The sequence below is a fragment of the Solanum dulcamara genome, chromosome 9 (genome assembly GCF_947179165.1).
Source record: "Solanum dulcamara chromosome 9, daSolDulc1.2, whole genome shotgun sequence".
Lineage (NCBI taxonomy): Eukaryota > Viridiplantae > Streptophyta > Magnoliopsida > Solanales > Solanaceae > Solanum > Solanum dulcamara.
In genome coordinates, this window is record NC_077245.1 from 62,996,924 (window position 1) to 63,019,677 (window position 22,754).

Genomic DNA, 22,754 nt, shown 5'->3' on the forward strand with positions numbered 1-22,754 from the left:
AGGGCTATGAATTGCCGACGAGACTATATTGATGCCTAAGAAGGTTATGTCTTGCCTACAGGGCTAGGTTGTTGCCTCAAGGGCTATGAGGTGACTGTGAGGTTGTAGTGATTCCTAATAGGGATATGTGCTACCTATGAGGCTATATTGTTGCCTAAAAAAGCTACGTGACTGCCTACAGGACTAGGGGACTACCAATAGGGATATATAGATTGATTTGGCACCTTCTGGGCTTAAGGGGGCCTAGGCGGGTGGTCTTGTTTGCTGTTTGTACCTCCTGAGCTTATGGGGGCTTGGTTAGGTTGTTGTTTGATTATTTTTGATATGTTTAGAATATGTATCAGGTTAGTAATCTTAATTTATTCTTGGTTTATTTATGTGATTATTCTTAGTATATTATGATACCTGCTCATAGTCTATTGCCTTTCATACTGGCTATATTATTTTGTACTGATCCCCCATTGCTTGGGGGCACTGCATTCATTCCTACAGGTCCCGACATATGACTTGGTAGACCTCTTCAGCAGCAGGGTTGACTTCTAGAAGGTTGGCTAGCTTCTTCTTCCAAAGCTGCTAGAGTTTGGAGGTTTGTTAGCATTTATTGTATATATTATTGGGTAGGCTGGGGCCCTGTGCCATCAAGGTTTACTACTCCTAGAGGCTTGTAGACTAGTGTGTGGGTTGTATAGCTACATTATGGCTAGGTTGGCCTGGTTTGTTGGGTTGTTTGGCTTGATAGTTATTTGATACATTGTCTTATTATATACCTGCTTTCATCTTCTGTATACAGATCATAGTGGCCTCGACGGCCCAATTAGGACTTGTGTGCTAATTGGCTATTTATTTATATGAACTATTAGGTGTAACTTTATCTTTTATAGATTTGTTGATAGGGGCTTTGCTGGCCGAGGGCTTGATTTTAAGCCGAGATATATTTGCTTGTTTTCTTGATTGTTTGTTGTTGCCATGTGCTAGTAGTAAATAGTTCAACAGGTTCAGCTAGGGCCTGTGTTTTGGCATTAGGTTCCAGTTGTGCCCCTTGAGTTTGAGGCATGACACATAAATACGAAATATTAATGAATCAATCATGTTAATGAGCTACTCTTATGACTATTTTATGATGTTGGATTTGTATTTATTATAGCCTTTTCTAATGATGTTATTGACTATGTTTTCATGAATTTCGCTAGGATAATGACTAAGCACCGAGAGAACTTTGAGGTGGGGTTCGGTATGAAATATCAAGTAGTTACCTAAGGGAAATCTAGTAGCAACCTCTAGTACCTAACTACGTTGCCTGCATAGTTTTGCCTTTATGGCCTAGCTAGTGCATCTACAAATAGCTCAAGTTTAATATGTTCTCACAGAGTCTACCTTGGCAAGTAGCCTCTCTCCTCTTGATGTGGGAGTTACCTCGGATTCCATATTATAGATCACATGGTCTTATATGTCGATTAAAGGTCTTACCCAACAAATGTATATGAAGTGGTACAAGTTCTCATGATGTTTATGATTCACTTTCATGCTTCACTCACATTTTTAAGATATTGGTCATGCATCCCATTGTCATGTTTATTATGTCCTATTATCATTGTTTATGCATTCTTCTCACATACTTAGTGCATTACATGGACTAACACATAGTTTTTCCTACATTATATCATCATGTAGGGTCTGATGATCATCACACACCTCCTACTCATGGCTAGAGTTCAAGTATTATTCTCCTAGTATTGGCGATTCCTCATTATTTGAGGACGAGACATTTATACTTTCATTATTCTTGACGACTTTTAAATTTTATATTTGGGTGAGGTAGGAGCTTGGCTTATACCCTCCATATAGACTAGTAGAGGCTTGCTAGATGTTCATGGATTCTATGTCGTCATGTACTTCAGAGATGCTTTCTCCTTTATTGATATTGTCGTGTTAAGACTTTATTCTGCATCTATGATATCCTTTGTTATTTTCTTTTCTTATTACCTTATGTATTCTTATGTATGATATGACAAGAGGCTTGGTTGGAGATCTTTGGGATTCTAATTATCGTGTCATTCCTAGGGCCTAGCTTAGGTCGTGACATGGGTAGGAGTTTAGATTACTCAAATCCCATAAACTATGTAGCCAGCGTAGGATAGAATCGTGCAATTGATTGAGGAAACTCTTCACCAGTTTTACAGAGGGCTTTTTATATGGATCTATGAGTTTAGTTTGCGTCTCTTATCCTGACAAAGTAATGGGAGGCTCTGGCAACATGAGTAGTACGTTGTATCACAAGAAAGCTCATAGTGATGATTGTCGGTTAGAGAAACTCCTCATGAAAAGTAAAGTTATATTATTTTCAGTATTCAATAGTGTTGCGTATTTTCAATTATAAAGTTTTGAGGGTTTTCTTTAAACTTGATTTGTTTTACTTTCAGTCAAGGTATTTTCAAAATTCCGTTCAACATGTGAATTTTGCTCAGTTCAATATTTTTTATTCAGCTTTATTACATGATGTACATTCCATGTACTGATGCTATTTGACGCTACATCATTTTATGATGCACAGGTACTCATGATAGCAAACATTCATAAAATCTCTTTTCATCAGCATTTGGCGATACATCCTTTCTTTCGGAGGGCTCCAGTTTAGTTTGTTCAGTACATTTATTTATTGGTTATTTTAGTGGAGTAGTCAGGTAGCCGTGGGTTTGTCTCGACACCTATCTCAATTTAGTAGAAGATTCATGGACGAAGTTAGTGAGTCATTTTTTTTTATTTATTCTTATATTTCAAACATTATTACTACTTATATTCAGAATTGTATTTAGACTTATGCATAAAGAGATGTTTTATGTTTATTTAAATAATTTTAAATGTGTATCTCTTTCAAAGCTTCCACATGTATATTTAGTCTTTCATTCAGTAGTCAGCCAGGTTAAGGGTTCACTTGGGACCAGAAATAGTTTTCAAGTGTTGGCCACACCCATGGTGTAGGCTCGGGGCATGAAAAGTTTGGTATCAGAGTACAAAGTTCAAGTGTCCTAGGGATTCTATGAATCCGTGTAAATAGATATTTTTTTATGGTTGTGAGGTCCCTACTTCTATAAATGAGGGAATATGAATATCTAGGTAAAGTTTCCCTTCTTCCAAATTCTTGATTGTGCAATAAAGTTGTCCCCTAAGGAACTTATTCAAATTAATGCATCACTTAAATTCGTTCAACTATCTCTCATACTCAAGGTGGTTGGAATAGTAAAGCTAAGATCCTTATTGATAAGTTACACTTAGTCTTAAGAAGGTAAAGAGACTGCACAAGGTCCTAAGAGAAGCCCATTAGTGTTCTTAAGTGTGTCTATTCAAAAGATGCACCCTTATTCTTATGATTCGTGCATTTGAGCAAAAGAAAGATGTTCTCCCAGACTCTATTCTCTAAACCTTTCTCCAGAAGTTATCCTTGAGGAGGGAAGTATGTTTTTGTCACGACCCAACCTAGGGCCTAGTCATAACACGACGATCGAAACTCCGAATGGGCTCCAACCAAGCCTCTTGTGCATACCATAAACATACATAAGGTAAAGTAAAAGTAGAAACATCATAAAAGAGTCTAAACTATGAATAGTAAATGAAGAATGTCACATGACAACATAGACTCGAAAAATTTGTCCAACTAGATGCCTCTACTCATGAGCATGGGCGGGGGCTAAGACATTTCCCTAGCTCACCCTCTATATGAAACATAACAAAAGTCCTTGAATACAATAACCAACTCAGTGACTGGTCCCCGATAAATGAGGACTCACCACAAACACCGCCAGATAGGAAAACTTAACTAGCCACGTGGACAAATATGATCTTCAATCTCAGCCCCTACATTATGAGACAATGTAGGCAAAAGTATGCATTAGTATGTTGGAATGTACAAAGTATGAGGGCATGCCATGAAACTTAAATCATGGGATGCAATGGTCAAGTAAGACACATGATAAGATGAGATGAGTAAAATCATGAGAAAATCATAATGACCACAACATTAGAAAAACATAATTTAGATCATGAAACTAAATATGAGGTCGTACATATGTGGGATAGGAACCATAACCGACAATAAGATAATGCGAGCTGTAACATGGAATCCCGTTGTCTCCCAATACAACAAAAAGAAAAAGAGAAATCTACTTTCCAAGGTAGACTCTACCCCGCTAGACGGGTCATACATATGCTAGTGGATCCAATAGCTAGGCCATGAAGGCAACCTACTGTGGAACGTAGTTTAAAAGACATAAGGTTGCTACTAGGGATTTTGGTAGGGCCCCCACCTCAAGTCCATTCGATGTTAAGTCAAATACCACGGAATACATACATAGCATAGAAATCATAATTTCATATATCATAGGCATGATCTGTTACACCCCGTACTTTGGTACCTTAGAATGCTTCTTAAACTTCTCAAGTTTCTGGGAAGGCTCTTAAGTTTCATAAAAGTCGTTATGTTAGTCGGATAGTTTATAATGCTATCAAATCACTCCAAGGAAAGGAGAATGAAATGCTTCATAATAAGGAAGATTGGAAATAGGGTTATAAAAATTCGAAAGGAGTTGGAGGCCGAGAAATGAGTTGTAGGACTCGATTAACTCGCGTAAACTACCAACTTGGAGGTATTACGTACTTAAGCTACTCGAGTGTGTGTTGAGACTAAGTAGCAAGGAATACATAGGCTCTTAAAGTGCGATGAAATTATGAACCCACGGAAGAGTAATAAGGAAACGACGCACCTACTTAAAGCAAGTAGGTGACTCACCTACTTGACACATGGAAGAACGTGATAGGTACACATGGCATCACATGAAAGTGACACATGGCAGAAGGTGATACACTATGGGGTGGACCCCATTCTGCCACGTGGCAGCCATGGATTGGTTGCATAATTGAGGTGGCTGCCTAAGGGTGTGACACGTGTCACCCTTAGGGGCTGACATGTGTCACTATCCAAAAAGATATATATCTATGTATGGATGACTATTAAGTCATTTTTAGCCATAAACTTGAATAAAAATAGAGAGAAAATCGTGAGAGAAAGAGAGCTCACAACAACAGCCACAAATTGGAGGAAATTAAGGTAAGTTCTTCACTTTTCTTCCGTGAATTAATTATCTACGGTGTTCTTCAATTACGTGGAGGTGTATATATGTATATTATGATGCCTACGGAACCATATTTTTAGTTCTTCACTTGGAAAACTAAGAGAAACTTAAAGAGAAAACGCTAGGGAATAGACCCATTTTTGGAGGGGATAATTGTTAGTAATATTGGTATAACTTCTTGTGTATAGCTTAGTTTAGGGTGATTCAATATGTTTTGGAAATGTATTTAATATGTCTATAACTTTTATTTAGACTTTCAAATCCAGTTTTGTTTTTAGCTTCGATGAAGTGTAGAGGAGGTACTGCCCAGATTTTGTTTTGGAAATCCTACACGGACAGCTGTCGGTATTTTGAGCATATCTTTTCGTACAAAATTGCTGTAGCGGTGATTCAAAAATTTTTGTGACCTCGATACACATTTCTATAACTTTCCTTGAGGCCACAAATCCTGTCTCCCTCATTTAACCCTCTGAAACTAAGCGACAATATAAGACAGTGGGCTGTCCAGAATTCACATTTTGATAGGTTTGGCGAGTTTTGGCCAATTTTGGGAAAGGTAAGGTTTTTCCATTCAATTTGAAGTTTATGGTGTTTTTATATGGTGTATTACACCACTTGTATGCTGCTGGAATTTTAAGACTGTCGTAGATATGCTCGATGTTCGAAATAAACTAAATTGGAATTGCTATAGTTAAATTGTCATCGAAGGATAGTGTTGTTCGTGTGAGGTGCTTCTGCAGGGGTGTGGTGTGTTGTTGCAGGGACTAAATATGTTCTAATGTGGGTTAGGGTGCTGCTGGTTGAATCCACACGACCTCTCATTGCGTATAATGAAAGGCGTTACAAAATAAAGGCTAGACGCCCTATTGTGCTACCGTATTTTTTAATAAGTCGTTTGGAGTTTATGTTGTATATTGTTGGTGTGAATTGCTGCAGGTTGTTGTGGTTGGTTGTCTGTAGGTCTTAGGGACCTAATTGGAAATTTGGATAGGGCACATTATAGGGGAGGTGCTGCCCAATTTTCGTCGACGCCTTAGCAAATAACAGAACTAGTCGGGGAAACGACTAAGGAAATAGATTCCATTAATACTAAGGTGCAACCTAAGATGCTGGAAAGTTAAGAGTGGTTGATATTCGTATTACTTTCATGTTGAATAGGTTCAAAGGACGACGAGGCGAATGGGATAAAGAGTAACTCATAAGAGGTATGTAAAGCTAACGTTTCCTTCTTTTGGCATGTTTTGGCAAACGTATGTAAGGCTTATACTTTATTTTAGTATTTCTTTGGAATAAGTATGTAAATCTTATTCCTTCTCTTAGCATGATTTGACATAAGTATATAAAGCTAATCTCCCTTTTTGGCATGGTTTTTACGAAACAATTATATGATTTCCATATGATTCCCAAGAAGTCCTATTCTTAAAGCCACTAGGATGGCCAATTTTTCGACTTCCAAAAGATATTTTGTTATGCCTTGATACATATATATGATTCCCAGAAGTTCTATTTTGATATAGTCCATAGTGACTTTCAAAAGGTACTTGATATGACTTTTGTCTCGATTTTGAAGGAAATCTCATTTTGATTATTCCGTCGAGTCTCAAATATGATTTAAATTGCATATAGTTCCTCAGTACTCCACTCGTGGATGCCTCAATGTTTCCTTCACCAAGCCCGGGCTAGGTTTTGTTATCATGCGTACTTCTCTGCATTGTTCGCCGTACCCCGACGTGAGGGGGTAGGTACGACCTGTACATGGGTTTTGTGGAGTTAGGATGTGCCATGTACACATATGGTATGATATGATCTGATATGACCATCTGATATGATATGATCTGTTATAGAGATATTCTCTACTCTGGTGTTATGATGTGCTGTGGCGCCAGTGAAGGGGCGGCGACAACATTTTGTATTTGTTCACCGAGTCCCTTAATGGGGCCGGATGTGGCATAAGTTTTTCTGCATACATTATCGTTGATTATGAAAAGCATTTTGATATTCTGGATATTTTGCTCATTTTTGCACATTCTGCTCTGGTAACGACTTTACTTATTACAGTCCATGCTTTATATACTCGGTACATTTTTCGTACTGACCCCCCTTTCTTTGGGGGGCTGCGTTTCTTGCCTGCAGGTACAGATGTTCATTTCGGAGATCCACCAGCTTAGGATTTCTGCTCAGCTATGTTGGAAGTGCTTCACTATTTCGGAGCCTAGCTTTTCAGTACTGGTCCTGCGATGTATATATTTGTTTATGCAGGGGTACGGCGGGGGCCCTGTCCCGTCATATGTTATCGTTCCTATTCTTAGAGGTCTGTAGACATATGTGTATGTGGGTTGTTGTGAGTTTGTTCAGTTGAAAATATTCTTATGACATGGTAGCCTTATCGGCTTGCATGCCCTTTCATGACATGATGCAAATGAAAGGGGCCATACGTGTATGAATATTTTATCACCCACTGGGTTCATGTGTTTGGTTCCTATATCTAGGAGGCTATACGAACATGAAATTTTTTTAACCCATTGAGGTTTTTGTGAGCAGTATCCCGTTATACATAGTCCAATTTCACTGTAGTCGACAATTATGTAAATGGGGGTCCAGGTCGAACCCCAATCGCGGCCCACGGGGTTGGGTCGTGATAGAAGTGGTATTAGAGCAGTTCGTCCTTGGAGTGTCTACAGAGCGTGTCTAGTAGAGTCTTGTTTATCGGTGTGTTGTGCACCACATCTATAGACAAGAGGCTACAGGACATTTAGGATGTTACCTTTCTTTTATATCTATGATCGTGCGATAGAGCCGAGTCATAGGGAATGAAATTCCTCATACTAACTTATGATTTCAGCAGAAGGACAGCATCGATAGAAAAAGGTTACTGACGATATTGGAAGTTACACAACACGCAGGTAAGCAAGGCACGAATGATAGGTGCCAGGTAAGGTATTGAATTACGGTTGACATGTAAGGTTGAAAATTGAAAGGAAAAGTAGACAGAAAGTCTAAACAGGTGCAGTTCAAGTTGGACATACGAGGTAAGTCCATTAGTTTATACTATTGTTGATATTGGGCGCCCTGTGAGGCTGCGATATGACGTGATATGATGCGTATATATGTATCTTTATGCATATTGCCCCTGTGAAGCATTGTTGGCATTTTCTGCGTGCAGGTGTTGAGATAGTAAGAAATACAAAGGAAACTCTGCCCAAATTTTCCTTGAAATAAAAGGAAAATGATTTAGGGAAGACTGGTAGTTATGGATAGAATGATATATTAAGGATAAGACTAACTAAGAAGGGTAACTTGGGCAGTGCAGCTTGGCCTACTAGATCAGCTGCTGGGTCATCGTCTTCTTCGATAGATATGCGCCCCACGGGGGAGGATGCGATCATACTAGTACTAACGTACCAGATCCCATCAGAACTCCAAAGTTAAGCGTTCTTGGGCAAGAGTAATATTGGGATGGGTGACCCCCTAGGAAGCCCTGTGTGGCTGTGATATGAGATGATATACATGTATATATACACGTTGGTCGTGCATGGCATTGTTGATATAAAGAAGTATTGTGGATACGTAACTCCACCGTGAAAGATGGTAAGACCCTTTGAGATAGGGGATGTAGCTTTGCAAAACAACTAGCGCATTGTGAATTCATTAAAGGGACAAGTGGTACCTACTGGGATAAGTCTAGGACTATGACAAAGCTTGGAACACCGAGCATCGGAAGGTAAGTACTGCCTATTTAAGGATTGGAAACGACTATAAGCCCTAGCTAGTTGTTGATCAAACTAAATGGAAAGTGGCTTCGAATAAATTGCTACGTGACTCGAGTACCCATAATTAGACTAGATTAGCACCTCATGATTGTGTTAAGTTGTCGTACCTAGGCAACCAAAGGTATGGAAGATATAAAGGAAGGCGTAGATATGGTGCAGTATACCAAATGTGTTGGAAAAGAATTATACGTATTGGAAAATTGGAAATAAGGGCATAAGGTAGAACACAATAGATAGTGACATGAGTACACCCTAAAGGGGGGGAAGTGGCTTCAAGTGAGATCCCATACTGACATGAGTTAATAAGATCTAAAGGCCAGCAATAAACGGATAGAAGCCATGATACCGGAGACAGTGCGAAGAATTAATAGTAAGGACTTGAATAGTATGACATCAAAAAATAGGTGCATACAAAGGGTATGAATACAACAAGAGAATTACGATGAGAACTTAAACATACTGTAAGGAATAGCCAGGCTATACTCGACTGAAGGTAAGACGTTGGTAACTAAGTTACTGACTACTAATATTGTGATGTACAAGCAGCAAAACAAGGAAAGGATGATAGATCTCTCCTATACTGAAATATGAGGAAACTCAAGGATAAGTAGAGGAAGGAAGTAAGAAACTATACAGGTGTACGTACAGACTAGTATGGTGATGCTAAATCACCTTTCGGGCTACTTTAACCTCCTACACATGTTCGTGTAAAGGGTGCAATATGATGTGTGGTAAAGGAACTGGAAAGAAGTAATGGAAAATAAATATCACATGTTCCCTATGCCTACAAGTTATCTACCTTCTTAAATAGACCATATGAGTTAATGCAACGCCTATGAACGGCAGCCAGTACAGAAGAATCCTGAAGCACTCGTAAGACTTTATGAGGCTAGTTAACATTCGGGGACGAATGTTCTAAAGGGGGGAAGGATGTTACACCCCGTACTTTGGTACCTTAGAATGCTTCTTAAACTTCTCAAGTTTCTGGGAAGGCTCTTAAGTTTCTTAAAATTCGTTATGTTAGTCGGATAGTTTATAATGCTATCAAATCACTCCAAGGAAAGGAGAACGAAATGCTTCATAATAAGGAAGATTGGAAATAGGGTTATAAAAAATTGAAAGGAGTTGGAGGCCGAGAAATGAGTCGTAGGACTCGATTAAATCGTGTAAACTACCAACTTGGAGGTCTTACGTACTTAAGCTACTAGAGTGCGTGTTGAGACTAAGTAGCAAGGAATACATAGGCTCTTAAAGTGCGACGAAATTACGAACCCACAGAAGAGTAATAAGGAAACGACGCACCTATTTAAAGCAAGTAGGTGACTCACCTACTTGACACATGGAAGCACGTGATAGGTACACATGGAATCACATGAAAGTGACACATGGCAGCAGGTGATACACTATAGGGTGGACCCCACCTGCCACGTGGCAGCCATGGATTGGTTGCATAATTGAGGTGGCTGCCTAAGGGTGTGACACCTGTCACCCTTAGGGGCTGACATGTGTCACTCTCCAAAAAGATATATATCTATGTATGGATGACTATTAAGTCATTTTTAGCCATAAACTTGAATAAAAATAGAGAGAAAATCGTGAGAGAAAGAGAGCTCACAACAACAGCCACAAATTGGAGGAAATTAAGGTAAGTTCTTCACTTTTCTTCCGTGAATTAATTATCTACGGTGTTCTTCAATTACGTGGAGGTGTATATATGTATATTATGATGCCTACAGAACCATATTTTCAGTTCTTCACTTGGAAAACTAAGAGAAACTTAAAGAGAAAACGCTAGGGAATAGACCCATTTTTGGAGGGGATAATTGTTAGTAATATTGGTATAACTTCTTGTGTATAGCTTAGTTTAGGGTGATTCAATATGTTTTGGAAATGTATTTAATATGTCTATAACTTTTATTTAGACTTTCAAATCCAGTTTTGCTTTTAGCTTCGCGAAAAAGCGTGATGAAGTGTAGAGGAGGTACTGCCCAGATTTTATTTTGGAAATCCTACACGGACAACTGTGGGTATTTTTGGCATATCTTTTCGTACAAAATTGATGTAGGGGTAATTCAATTTTTTTTGTGACCTTGATACACATTTCTATAACTTTCATTGAGGCCACAAATCCTGTCTCCCTCAATTACCCCTCCGAAACTAAGCGACAATATAAGATAGTGGGCTGTCCAGAGTTCACGTTTTGATAGGTTTGGCGAGTTTTAACAATTTTGGGAAAGGTAAGGTTTATTCTTTCAATTTGAAGTTTATGGTGTTGTTATATGGTGTATTAAACCCCTTGTATTCTACTTGAAGTTTAAGAATGTCGTAGAAATGCTCGACGTTCGAAATAAACTAAATTGGAATTGCTATAGTTAAATTGTCGTCGAAGGATAGTGTTGTTCGTGTGAGGTGCTGCTGCAGGGGTGTGGTGTGTTGTTTCAGGGACTAAATATGTTCTAATGTGTGTTAGGGTGCTGCTGGTTGAATCCACACGACCCCTCATTGCGTATAATGAAAGGCGTTACAAAATAAAGACTAGACGCCCTATTGTGCTACCGTATTTTTTAATAAGTCGTTTGGAGTTTATGTTGTATATTGTTGGTGTGAATTGCTGCAGGTTGTTGTGGTTGGTTGTCTGTAGGTCTTAGGGACCTAATTGGAAATTTGGATAGGGCACATTATAGGGGAGGTGCTGCCCAATTTTCGTCGACGCCTTAGCAAATAACAGAACTATTGGGGAAACGACTAAGGAAATAGATTCCATTAATACTAAGGTGCCACCTAAGATGCTGGAAAGTTAAGAGTGGTTGATATTCGTATTACTTTCATGTTGAATAGGTTCAAAGGACGACGAGGCGAATGGGATAAAGAGTAACTCATAAGAGGTATGTAAAGCTAATGTTTCCTTCTTTTGGCATGTTTTGGCATACGTATGTAAGGCTTATACTTTAGTTTAGTATTTCTTTGGCATAAGTATGTAAATCTTATTCCTTCTCTTAACTTGATTTGACATAAGTATATAAAGCTAATCTCCCTTTTTGGCATGGTTTTTACGAAACAAGTATATGATTTCCATATGATTCCCAAGAAGTCCTATTCTTAAAGCCACTAGGATGGCCAATTTTTCGACTTCCAAAAGATATTTTGTTATGACTTGATACATATATATGATTCCCAGAAGTTCTATTTTGATATAGTCCATAGTGACTTTCAAAAGGTACTTGATATGACTTTTTTCTCGATTTTAAAGGAAAGCTCATTTTGATTATTCCGTCGAGTCTCAAATATGATTTAAATTGCATATAGTTCCTCACTACTCCACTCGTGGATGCCTCAACGTTTCCTTCACCGAGCCCGAGCCAGGTTTTGTTATCATGCGTACTTCTCTGCATTGTTCGCCGTGCCCCAACGTGAGGGGGCAGGTACGACCTGTACATGGGTTTTGTGGAGTTACGATGTGCCATGTACACATATGGTATGATATGATCTGATATGACCATCTAACATGATATGATTTGTTATGGAGATATTCTCTACTCTGGTGTTATGATGTGTTGTGGGGCAAGTGAAGAGGCGGCGGCAACATTTTGTATTTGTTCACCGAGTCCCTTAATGGGGCCGGATGTGTCATATGTTTTTCTGCATACATTATTAGTGATTATGAAAAGCATTTTGATATTCTGAATATTTTGCTCCTTTTTGCATATTATGCTCTAGTAACGACTTTACTTATTACAGTCCATGCTTTATATACTCGGTACATTTTTCGTACTGCCCCCCTTTCTTCGGGGGGCTGCGTTTCATGCCGACAGGTACAGATGTTCATTTCGGAGATCCGCCAGCTTAGGATTTCTGCTCAGCTATGTTGGAAGTGCTTCACTATTTCGGAGCCTAGCTTTTGAGTACTGGTCCTGCGATGTATATATTTGTTTATGCAGGGGTACGGCGGGGGCCCTGTCCCGTCATATGTTGTCGTTCCTATTCTTAGAGGTCTTTAGACATATGTATATGTGGGTTGTTGTGAGTTTGTTCAGTTGTAAATGTTCTTATGACATGGTAGCCTTATCGGCTTGCATGCCCTTTCATGACATGATGCAAATGAAAGGGGCCATACGTGTATGGATATTTTATCACCCATTGGGTTCATGTGTTTGGTTCCTATATCTAGGAGGCTATACGAATATAAATTTTTTTTAACCCATTGAGGTTTTTGTGAGCAGTATCACGTTATACATAGTCCAATTTGACTGTAGTCGACAGTTATGTAAACAGGGGTCCAGGTCGGACCCCAGTCGCGGCCCACGGGGTTGGGTCGTGACATGATCATAGGTTTAAAATCATAGAGTAGCTCATTTTCATAACATACTTGTAATGTGAGAATTGTCCTTTCATCATTACAATCATATTTGCATAATTCATATAGTTAGGTCCTAGGTCACCACATAGGTCCCTAAGTCACCTTACTTCATAACTTGCATGAAATTCATATCTTGAACTTAGAGTAAAACTCAATTGCATAATCAATTGACTTGGAAATCATGAAATTTATTTGGAAACATGCATGATCATATACTTTCTATCAGCCCATACATAATTCATAAAGATGATATCATTAAAAAGTATAATTGAAAATACTCATAATTTACATCATGAACTCTAGAGATCAATATAGGAGAATTCATGAAAAAACTCTTCAATTCAATGCAATAACCATCAATTTATATCAAAATAGACTAATACTCATAATTTGAATCAGAATTCATGCAATTGGACTAGAGATCATAATACCCATAAAATATCATATTTTAATTTGATAGAAAAGTTGAGAAATTGATTGGACTTTATGGATAAAAGAATCCATGAATCAATACCAACATACCTTAACTGAGAAAACCAAATAATTTGGAAGAACTTGAAAATTTTGAGTGAATTTACTTGAAGTCTTCAATGGAGTCCTTGAGAGTCTTTTGTAGAGATAGAAATATTTGTGTAGGTGGATTGTAGAAGAATGAATAGAATTAGAGGTTTAGGTTAATTTATAGAGCTGAATTAAGTCATAAAAATGACTAGGTTAATTGACTAATAATTAGGGAAAAGTCTAAAGTGCCCTTACTAAAAAATTAAATTTGGACAAAAACCATCGCCCAGGTCTGTGACGCGAAGGTGTTCCCTGATAGGCAAATTTTGAGCGAATGAGATTTTGTCCTGATTTTGACTCAAAAAATATTGCACTGAATGGGAGAAAGTCTGCGATGCGGACTTGCTGCGCACTTTACCATTTTGCGCAGTTTTATTAAAAAATCTATCTTTTGATATACGAGTCCTAAAAATCCACCGAGACCATTTTCCCGTAGGTTTTGACCCTTTGATCGATATTCCGAACTCGAATTTGCCAAAAAGATTAAGGATAATGCATTACTTGAGCGGCCTATTCCCTAGGGCATTCTTAAAGCACTTGTAAGCATTTTTTAGGAATGTTAGAATATCTCCCTCTTGGGAATATTCGTCCTCGAATGAGATTCAACTAATATAGGTAGGATATGGAAAAAGGACTAGCAACCCAACATGAACATGAAGACAATTTAAAAAATGCATAGAACATGTAAACTTCATACTTAACATAAGACATAGTCTTTGAGAGAAAATTATTTTCATGAATCATGAATGCATATGAATGACATATGGAACTAAAACGTAGGAGTTTAATCTATTTGATCATGAAAAACTTAGTACCTTTAGGCTTGAGTGGAAGGAAAGAGATACGGATAATGCTTCATCATGTTCGATTTCGCTTTCCACGTAGCATTCTCTAATTTTTTATTCCTCCATAACACTTAGATAGACACAACGTCTTTATGTCTTAACCTCTTCACTTGCCGGTCTAAACTCTCAATCGGGACCTCCTCATAAGTCAAATTATCTTCAATACTCACATTATCCATTGACACAATAGAATTTGGATCACCCACAAACTTCCTCAACATTGACACTTGAAATACCAGATGAACCAAAGCCAACTCAAGTGGCAAGTCAAACTCATATGCTACTTTGCCAATGCGCTTCAATATTCTATAGGGTCCTACATATCTAGGACTCAACTTCCCTTTCTTACCAAACCGCATTACCCCTTTCATATGTGAAATCTTCAAATATACCATATCATCCACATCAAATTCAAGCTCTCTCTCCTCCTAGTGTCCGAATAGGACTTTTCATGACTTTGAGCCATTTTCAATCTCTCTCTTATGAGTCTTACTTTCTCCACTGCGTCAACTACCAAATCTGAACCAATCAATGCCATCTCACCCACTTCAAACCACCCCACCAGATACCTATATCTTCTCCCATACAAGGCTTCAAGATGAGCCATTTGGATGCAAGAGTGAAAACTATTATTATAGGAAAACTCAATCAATGGCAAATGCTCATCCCAACTTTCTTTAAGATCAATCACACATGACCTTAACATATCCTCCAAGGTTTGAATTGTTCTTTTGACTTGTCCATCGGTTTGAGGATGGAAAGAGGTACTTAGCTTGACTCTAGTACCAAGACCTTTCGGAAATGACTTTGAAAAATGTGAAGTGAATTGGGTACCTCTCGATAAAGGAACACTATAAAGTTTCACAAGTTCTTGAATGTATAACTTAGCATAATCTTCGGCACCATAAGATGTATTGACCACTAGAAACTGCACCAATTTGGTCATCCGGTCCACAATGACCCAAATAGAATCATGTTATTTCCTAGTACGAGGGAAACCCGTGATAAAGTCCATATTCACATCTTCCCACTTCAAAGTAGGGATTTTGATTTCTCGAGCTAGACCTCCCAGATATTGAACTTTCACTTGTTGATAATTAGGACACTTAGCCACGAACTCCGCTAGGTCCTTCTTCATGCCATTCCACCAATACACTTCCCTCAAATCATGATACATCTTGGTGGATCCTGGATGAATTGAATACTGAGAACTATGAGCCTTATTCAATATCAACTCTCTTAATCCATTAACATTTAGAACACACAAATAACCTTGGTAACGTTGCACCCCATCTCTCCCTAGGGAGAAAGCCTCAATGGCATTTTCAGCAACCAACTTATTCAATTTAACTAAAATCAAATCATTGTCTTGTTTGGCCTAGACATGTTTTGCAAGAGACGATTCTGAACCACATTATGTATAAGAACGCCTCCTTCATTGGAATCAACCAACCGCACACCTAAAAGTGCCAACCTATAGACCTCTTTAACTAATTCCCTCTTGCTTTCCTCAACATGTGCAACACTATCTATAGATAACCCACTAAGAGCATCGTCTACAACATTTGCCATACCTAGATGGTACAATACGCTCATGTCATAGTCTTTTAGGAGTTCAAACCACCTCCTTTGCCTAAGGTTCAACTTCCTTTGGCTAAATACATATTGAAATCTTTTGTGGTCATTGAACATATCAACATACACCCCTTAAAGATAGTGGCGCCAACTTTTCAAAGCAAACACAACTGCCGCAAGTTCAAGATCATGGGTTGGATAGTTCCTTTCATGCACTTTAAGTTGCTTAGACGCATAGGCTATAACCTTACTATGTTGCATCAAGACACAACCCATACCAACACGTGAAGCCTCACAATAAATAACAAACCCATCTGAACCTTCAAGCAATATCAAAATAGGAGCCGACGCGAGATGATCCTTCAATAGTTAGAAAATTTTCTCACATTCATCCGACCATTGAAATTCCACCTTCTTTTGTGTCAACTTAGTTAAAGGCGAAGCAATAGCAAAAACCCTTTAACAAACCTTCTATACTATCTGGCTAAGCCCAAAAAGCTTTTAATGTCCGAAGGAGATAATGGTCTTGGCTAGGGGTGGGCATAAAATACCGAAAACCGAATTACCGAACCGAACCGGCTATTTCGGTATTTCGGTATTCGGTATTCGGTACTTGGGTCCGGTATTCGGTACCGGAATATTAAATTTCGGTATTTCGGTTTCGGTTTCGGTATTTATTAATTATCCCGTTCGGTATTCGGAATTTACCGAATACCGAATTATTTCTGTTGGGCTCCTAAAAATTTCTTTTAATTTTTAAACATAAAGGGTATAGGCCCATTCCTATAATTTAATCCAGCCCAATTGTCTTCAACATACCCTAACCCTAACAGACTAACACATTACACACTGTATTCATCTCAATACTTCACTACTATTGAAGTTCTCCTTCTGCCATTCACGCCGCCTTCAGGCTTCAGCCCTTCAACTTCACTACTACAGGTATTTCCCTCTTCTAGATCTACTGTTTCTATGGACAGTTTTCTTTTCTTCAAGATCTATTGAAAGCTGAACACATTTATTTCCAGTTTGCCCCATGGAATCCATCAGAAGTGCTTATAACTTCAGCTGATTCTCGTATCAGAATTTTTGACGGATCAGATATGATCTATAAGTTTAGAGGTATGGATTAAATTTATGTGCCTTAAACAAATCCTCGTAGACGTAGATTTGCATTAATCCAAAAGGTAGCTTGTACTGAATTGCTTCCTTCTCCTTCGAACAATGTTGATGCAGTGATAAGAGTGGGAAAAAAGAGGGAAACATATGCATATGCATATGCATATGTAGTGTTGATCTTATGTTTTGATATATTGTCTGTTCCTGATGGTGATTCAAATGAAATTCAGATGCCTGGGACTAGGAAGCATGTAACTTCATTCAATTTGTAATGACTAGTGCAGTTTCGTTTATTTCTATTATTACTCTCATCTTCCACTGTATTGCATGAAGCCTTCGTTTAGGTCTGTAATCTGTTGTAACTTCATGGGATACTTCAATAGCACTCTAAATGGGGTGGGAAAGTTATTGTCCACTGGCATTGCTGACAGAAATGTGTTTTCAATATTGCTGAATGTTGCTTACTAGCTTTCTGAAATGAACAATCCTTTGTAGACCCTCTCCCTCACTGGGAGAAGCAGGGCAAAGAAAAAACAAAACCACGAAAGGTGGGTTTCCGTAGTTTAGCCCATCATGAGGCCCCTGTAAAATACAAACTAAATACTAATTATGCATCTTGGTCTGACTAAATCCCCGTAGCATGTTTTTCTTTAGAAGTGGATATTCATAACTCATGTTTAGTGAGTGTTTATCATCTTCCTAACCACTCCTTTGAGTTGCTACTTGTTTTCCAGGTCTTGCGAAGCCTGGTCCAGTTATTGAAACATTTTGTTCTGATGAATTGGTTTCAAGACATGTCAAACTTGATGGAGTCGTTACATTGGTTGATTGCAAGCACTCCTTGCAACATTTAAATAAGGTAAAACCCAGATTTGTGTCGAATGAGGCTGTCGAACAAGTGGCTTATGCAGATCGTATTATCTTGAACAAGGTAAGGCAGCTTCTAGCTTTTACTTGGTTACTCTTTTCATAGCCTGCTGTAGGTTCAATCAATCTTTGGAAGCCTATATTTCAGTTTATGTTCTTCTGATTATGTTGACAGATAGACTTGGTAACTGAATCTGAGCTCGAAGTGTTAACAAAGAGAATCAAGGTAGAGTCTCTTATTTTTTAGTCTTTCTTCTACAATTGCAGTGCAGTTAGTTGCTCTAATATACACATGACTTATATTGTTGTAATATGTTACGTATGAATGATTCAATGATATTAAATTGAAAATTACCTTCCAAAGTAGGGGTAAGGTCTGGGTACGCACTACCCTTCCCAGACCACACTCGTGGGATTACACTGGGTTTGTTATTGTTGTTAAGCTTGGAAATTTCCCTCTTGCTTATGTAGTTTTAAGAACTATTCTGCTTAATGTGAAGGGGGAATTTCTTTGTGAGGCTCTTCTCACTGCTTTCTTATTGTATTCCTTTAATTTCCTCCGTAATGCTTGTTCCAATATGACTTGGTAATGCATTTTGAGCTGCATTTAGTTATATTTCCCCCTTTTTCGATTATATTTACGACTCCATTTTTGAATACCAAGTCTTGATCTATAAGTTTAGAGGTATTTTCTCTATTATATACTCTTTTGGAGAGTTCAAAACAACATCATACATGTGTTCTCTAAACCACATGTTCTATTTTTGTGGTAGCATCAGGTTTCCGAAATACAAGCAGCCAAATTGCAGCTTCATTTAGTTCGGACGAAAAGTATGTGATAAGTGCAAGTGAAGACTCTCATTTTTATAACCTCGTGATAAGTATGCATCTTGATGTAGACAAAATAGAGCACAAGAACTGAGTTTGACAAATATTAATCTTGTTGGAATATTTATCCAAATGTTTCCGACGTTTTCAACCATGACAAAATGTACATTACATTAACTTATTGTTGAAAGTGGTTGTTGCCTACATTCTATCTTCAATTGATAGTTGTGGAGTAAATGAAATCTAAAAAAATCCATTTACAGAAAATTCACGATGTTTTCTACCAAATATTTCTTTTCTTGTACACTGTCAACAGAGGCAACAATTTGGGTATTACCGAATACCGTACCGAACCGAATTTTTATTTACCGATTACCGAATTACCGAATCGAAGTTTGAAAGTTCGGTATTTGGTATATACTTTGAATTACCGATTACCGAATTATCGAATCTAAATTTTGAAAATACCGAACCGAATACCGAACGCCCACCCCTAGTCTTGGCCAATTCTTAACCGCCTCTATTTTCTTTAGGTCTACTTTAATCCCATCACCGGACACCACATGGCTAAGAAATACAACTTCCCTCAGCCAAAACTCACACTTACTAAATTTAGTGAATAATAGCTTCTCTCTAAATGTTTGCAACACAATCCTTAAGTGACCCATATGATCTTCCTTATTTTAAGAATAAATTAAGATGTCATCAATGAACACCACTACAAACATGTCCACGTAAGGCTTGAAAATATGATTCCTCAAATCCATGAATATAGCGGGAGAATTAGTCAAATCAAACGACATTACTATAAATTTAAAATTACCATACCTTGTCTGAAAGGCTATTTTAGGAATATCGCACTCCCTTACCCTCAATTGATGAAAACCGAAACGGAGGTCAATCATAGAGAAGTAGCTTGCTCCATGTAATTGATCAAACAAGTCATCTATCCTTGGAATTGGATACTTGTTCTTTATGGTGACCTTATTCAATTGTCGATAGTCTATACACATTCGGAGTGACCCATCTTTCTTCCTAACAAATAACATAGGAGCACCCTATGGTGAAATACTCGGTCTTATAAAACCCTTATCCAAAAAATCCTTCAATTGTTCTTTCAACTCCTTAATTTCCACCATAGCCATACAGTAAAGAGGAATGGAAATAGATTGGGTATCGGGAAGAAAATCTATGCCAAAGTCAATTTTCCTTTCAGTAGAAATACTAGGCAAAGCATCGGTAAACATATTGAAAAACTCATTACCTATAAGGTCCGACTCAAGAGTAGGAGTTTTGGAATTGACATCCCTAGCTAACACAATATGATAAATGGACCCCTTGGAAATCACTTTTCGGTCCTTAATACATGAGATGAATCGACCCTTAACCATGAAATCATTACCCTTCCATTCAAGAATAGGCTCATTATGAAAGTGAAACTTAACCACACGAGTCCTACAACATATAGATGCATAAGCATCATGTAACCAATCCCTACCAAGAATGATGTCAAAGTCATTCATGTCAAGTTCAACAAGATCACATGGAATAACTCTACGCAAGACCCATATGGGATAATTTCTATAAACTCTCTTTACTAATACCGAATCACCAATGGGAGTACAAACCAAAAAAGGTTTTATTAACACTTTGGGGCACACATAAAATCTCATAGAAATGTAAGGAGTAACGAAAGACAAGTTGTCACCCAGATCAAGCAATGCATAAATATCAAAGTTAAAGACTCGTAACATACTCATGACCACATCGGGAGTCTCATCAACATCTTTCCTAGTATGAAGGGCATATAATCAGTTTTTATGTTAGTCACCCTTGGGCTGAGCTTGGGTGCCTTATTGCACAAGGACTCCTAGAGGACGATCGTGTCCACCCTTGTTGGCAACATGAGGGAACTCAAATTGCTTATAGCCCATCTTTCCACATCCATAACAAGCACTCGTTCCCATCAAGCACTTTCCTCTATGATTCTTTCCACACTTTGCACACTTAGAAAAAGAAGGGCTACTAGCATTCACACCTCCTCCTCTTTGAGATTTAGGGTATGACACCCTATCCTTAGCAAACTTCTTCCTCAAGATTTGGCATTGTTGAGAGCTTCCACTACTACCACTGGTCCTAGCATTGGAGAACCCACCTTTATACCGAGCCCTCTTAGAATCCCTCATCCTCATCTCCTTGAGCTTTTCTCCTTAAATTTATTTGGTAAAAGTCATAAACCGAGATATATCCATCTCCTTAACAAGTATAGCGGTACGACATTCCTTAGCAACCAAGTCGGACACCCTCGATATGAATTGACTCATTCGGGCACATGGGTCGGCAACCAATAAAGGAGAATACTTGGATAACTTAGTAAACTTGAGGGCAAAGTACCTTATCCCCATATTGCCTTGTCGAAGATTTATGAACTCCAACACTTTAGCCTCCCTTAACTCAAGAGGTAAAAGGTGATCAAGAAAAGCAAGTTTGAAAGCTTCTCATTTAATAGGACCTTCATCCACCCTCTCCAACTTCCATTAATTGTACCAAACTTTGGCAACACCCTTAAGTTGGTAAGCCGCCAACTCTGTTTTTCCTTCCGAAGTCACCCCCATAATACTCACTATCTTGTAAACCTCATCAATGAACTCTTTAGGATCCTCATCATATTTTGAGCCATGAAACTCCAGAGGATTCATTCGTGCAAAGTTCCTCACCCTTGAGGCCAGAGTAGGAACATTAGAAGGAGCCACAATTCCTTGGTTGATCACCGCTTGGGCTAGCATGGTAATGGTGGTTCGGAACTCTACATTAGACTCTTTGTCCGGTAGAGGAACATTTTCTTGAGGATCCGGGGTAGCTTGTGCATAATTAGAATTATTTCCCCTTGGAAATGGTGGTCTTCTTGGAGCAATTCTTTTGAAAATCGCAAAGAAAGACAGTTAGGAAAAAGAAGTCTTACGGAAAACTCTATAGTATGACATAAATCATGAAAGAAGTGAGAATTTCTAAGACGTCTCATAGCCTCCTATTCATAGATGTGGCGTGCTTCACAACCATTAATAAGACTCTACTTGATGTGGCATGTTGGACTCCTTAGGACACTTGAACCTTGTGCTTTGATACCAAATTTGTCACGACCCGACTTAGGGCCTAGTTATAACATGGTGATCAAAACCCCGAAAGGGATCCAACCAAGCCTCTTGTCCATATCATAAGCATACATAAGGTAAAGTAAAAGAGGAATCATCATAAGAGAGTCTAAACTATGAATAGAAAATGTACAATGTCACATGAAAACATAGTTTTTCCAACTAGATGCCTCTACTCATGAGCATGGACAGGGGTTAAGACATGTCCCTAGGTCACCCTCAATATGAAACATAACAAAAGTGCTTGTAAACAATAACTAACTCAATGAATAGTCCCCGATAAATGAGGACTCACCACAAACACCATCGGATAGGAAAGCTTAACTAGCCACATGAATGAATATGATCTTCAATCTCAGCCCCTACATTATGAGGAAATGTAGGCAAAAGTATGCATTAGTATGTTGGAATGTACTAAGTATGAGGGCATGACATTAAATGTAAATCATGGGATGCGATGGTCAAGTAAGACACATGATAAGATGAGATGAGTAAAGTCATGAGAAAATCATAATGTCCACAGCATTAGAAAAGCATAATTTAGATCATGAAAT

The 22,754-nt window shown here is 38.3% G+C and overlaps 1 protein-coding gene and 1 pseudogene across 2 annotated transcripts; both read left to right on the forward strand.

Annotated features, from left to right (window-relative positions):
• The first annotated feature begins 8,500 nt into the window (after nucleotides 1-8,500).
• LOC129904771 (5S ribosomal RNA) lies at nucleotides 8,501-8,618 on the forward strand (annotated as a pseudogene).
• Nucleotides 8,619-16,948: 8,330 nt separating this feature from the next.
• Nucleotides 16,949-19,273, forward strand: LOC129902958 (uncharacterized). 2 transcript variants are annotated; one of them, XM_055978419.1, is made up of 5 exons: nucleotides 16,949-17,176; nucleotides 17,263-17,356; nucleotides 18,088-18,284; nucleotides 18,396-18,446; nucleotides 18,994-19,273. In XM_055978419.1, the coding sequence occupies exons 2-5, from the start codon at nucleotides 17,338-17,340 to the stop codon at nucleotides 19,057-19,059; spliced, it is 333 nt and encodes a 110-aa protein (XP_055834394.1). In that variant the 5' UTR covers nucleotides 16,949-17,176; nucleotides 17,263-17,337; the 3' UTR covers nucleotides 19,060-19,273. The 2 variants fall into 2 exon arrangements, with proteins under 2 accessions (XP_055834394.1, XP_055834395.1); XM_055978420.1 differs by having other exon boundaries at nucleotides 19,000-19,272.
• Nucleotides 19,274-22,754: the final 3,481 nt, after the last annotated feature.

Bases quoted from the DNA above. Each gene is read 5' to 3' on its own strand.
- LOC129902958 (XM_055978419.1), top strand. The intron at 18,285-18,395 runs GTAAGGCAGCTT...TTATGTTGACAG, and splicing joins ATCGTATTATCTTGAACAAG to ATAGACTTGGTAACTGAATC. The intron at 18,447-18,993 runs GTAGAGTCTCTT...TTTTTGTGGTAG, and splicing joins TGTTAACAAAGAGAATCAAG to CATCAGGTTTCCGAAATACA.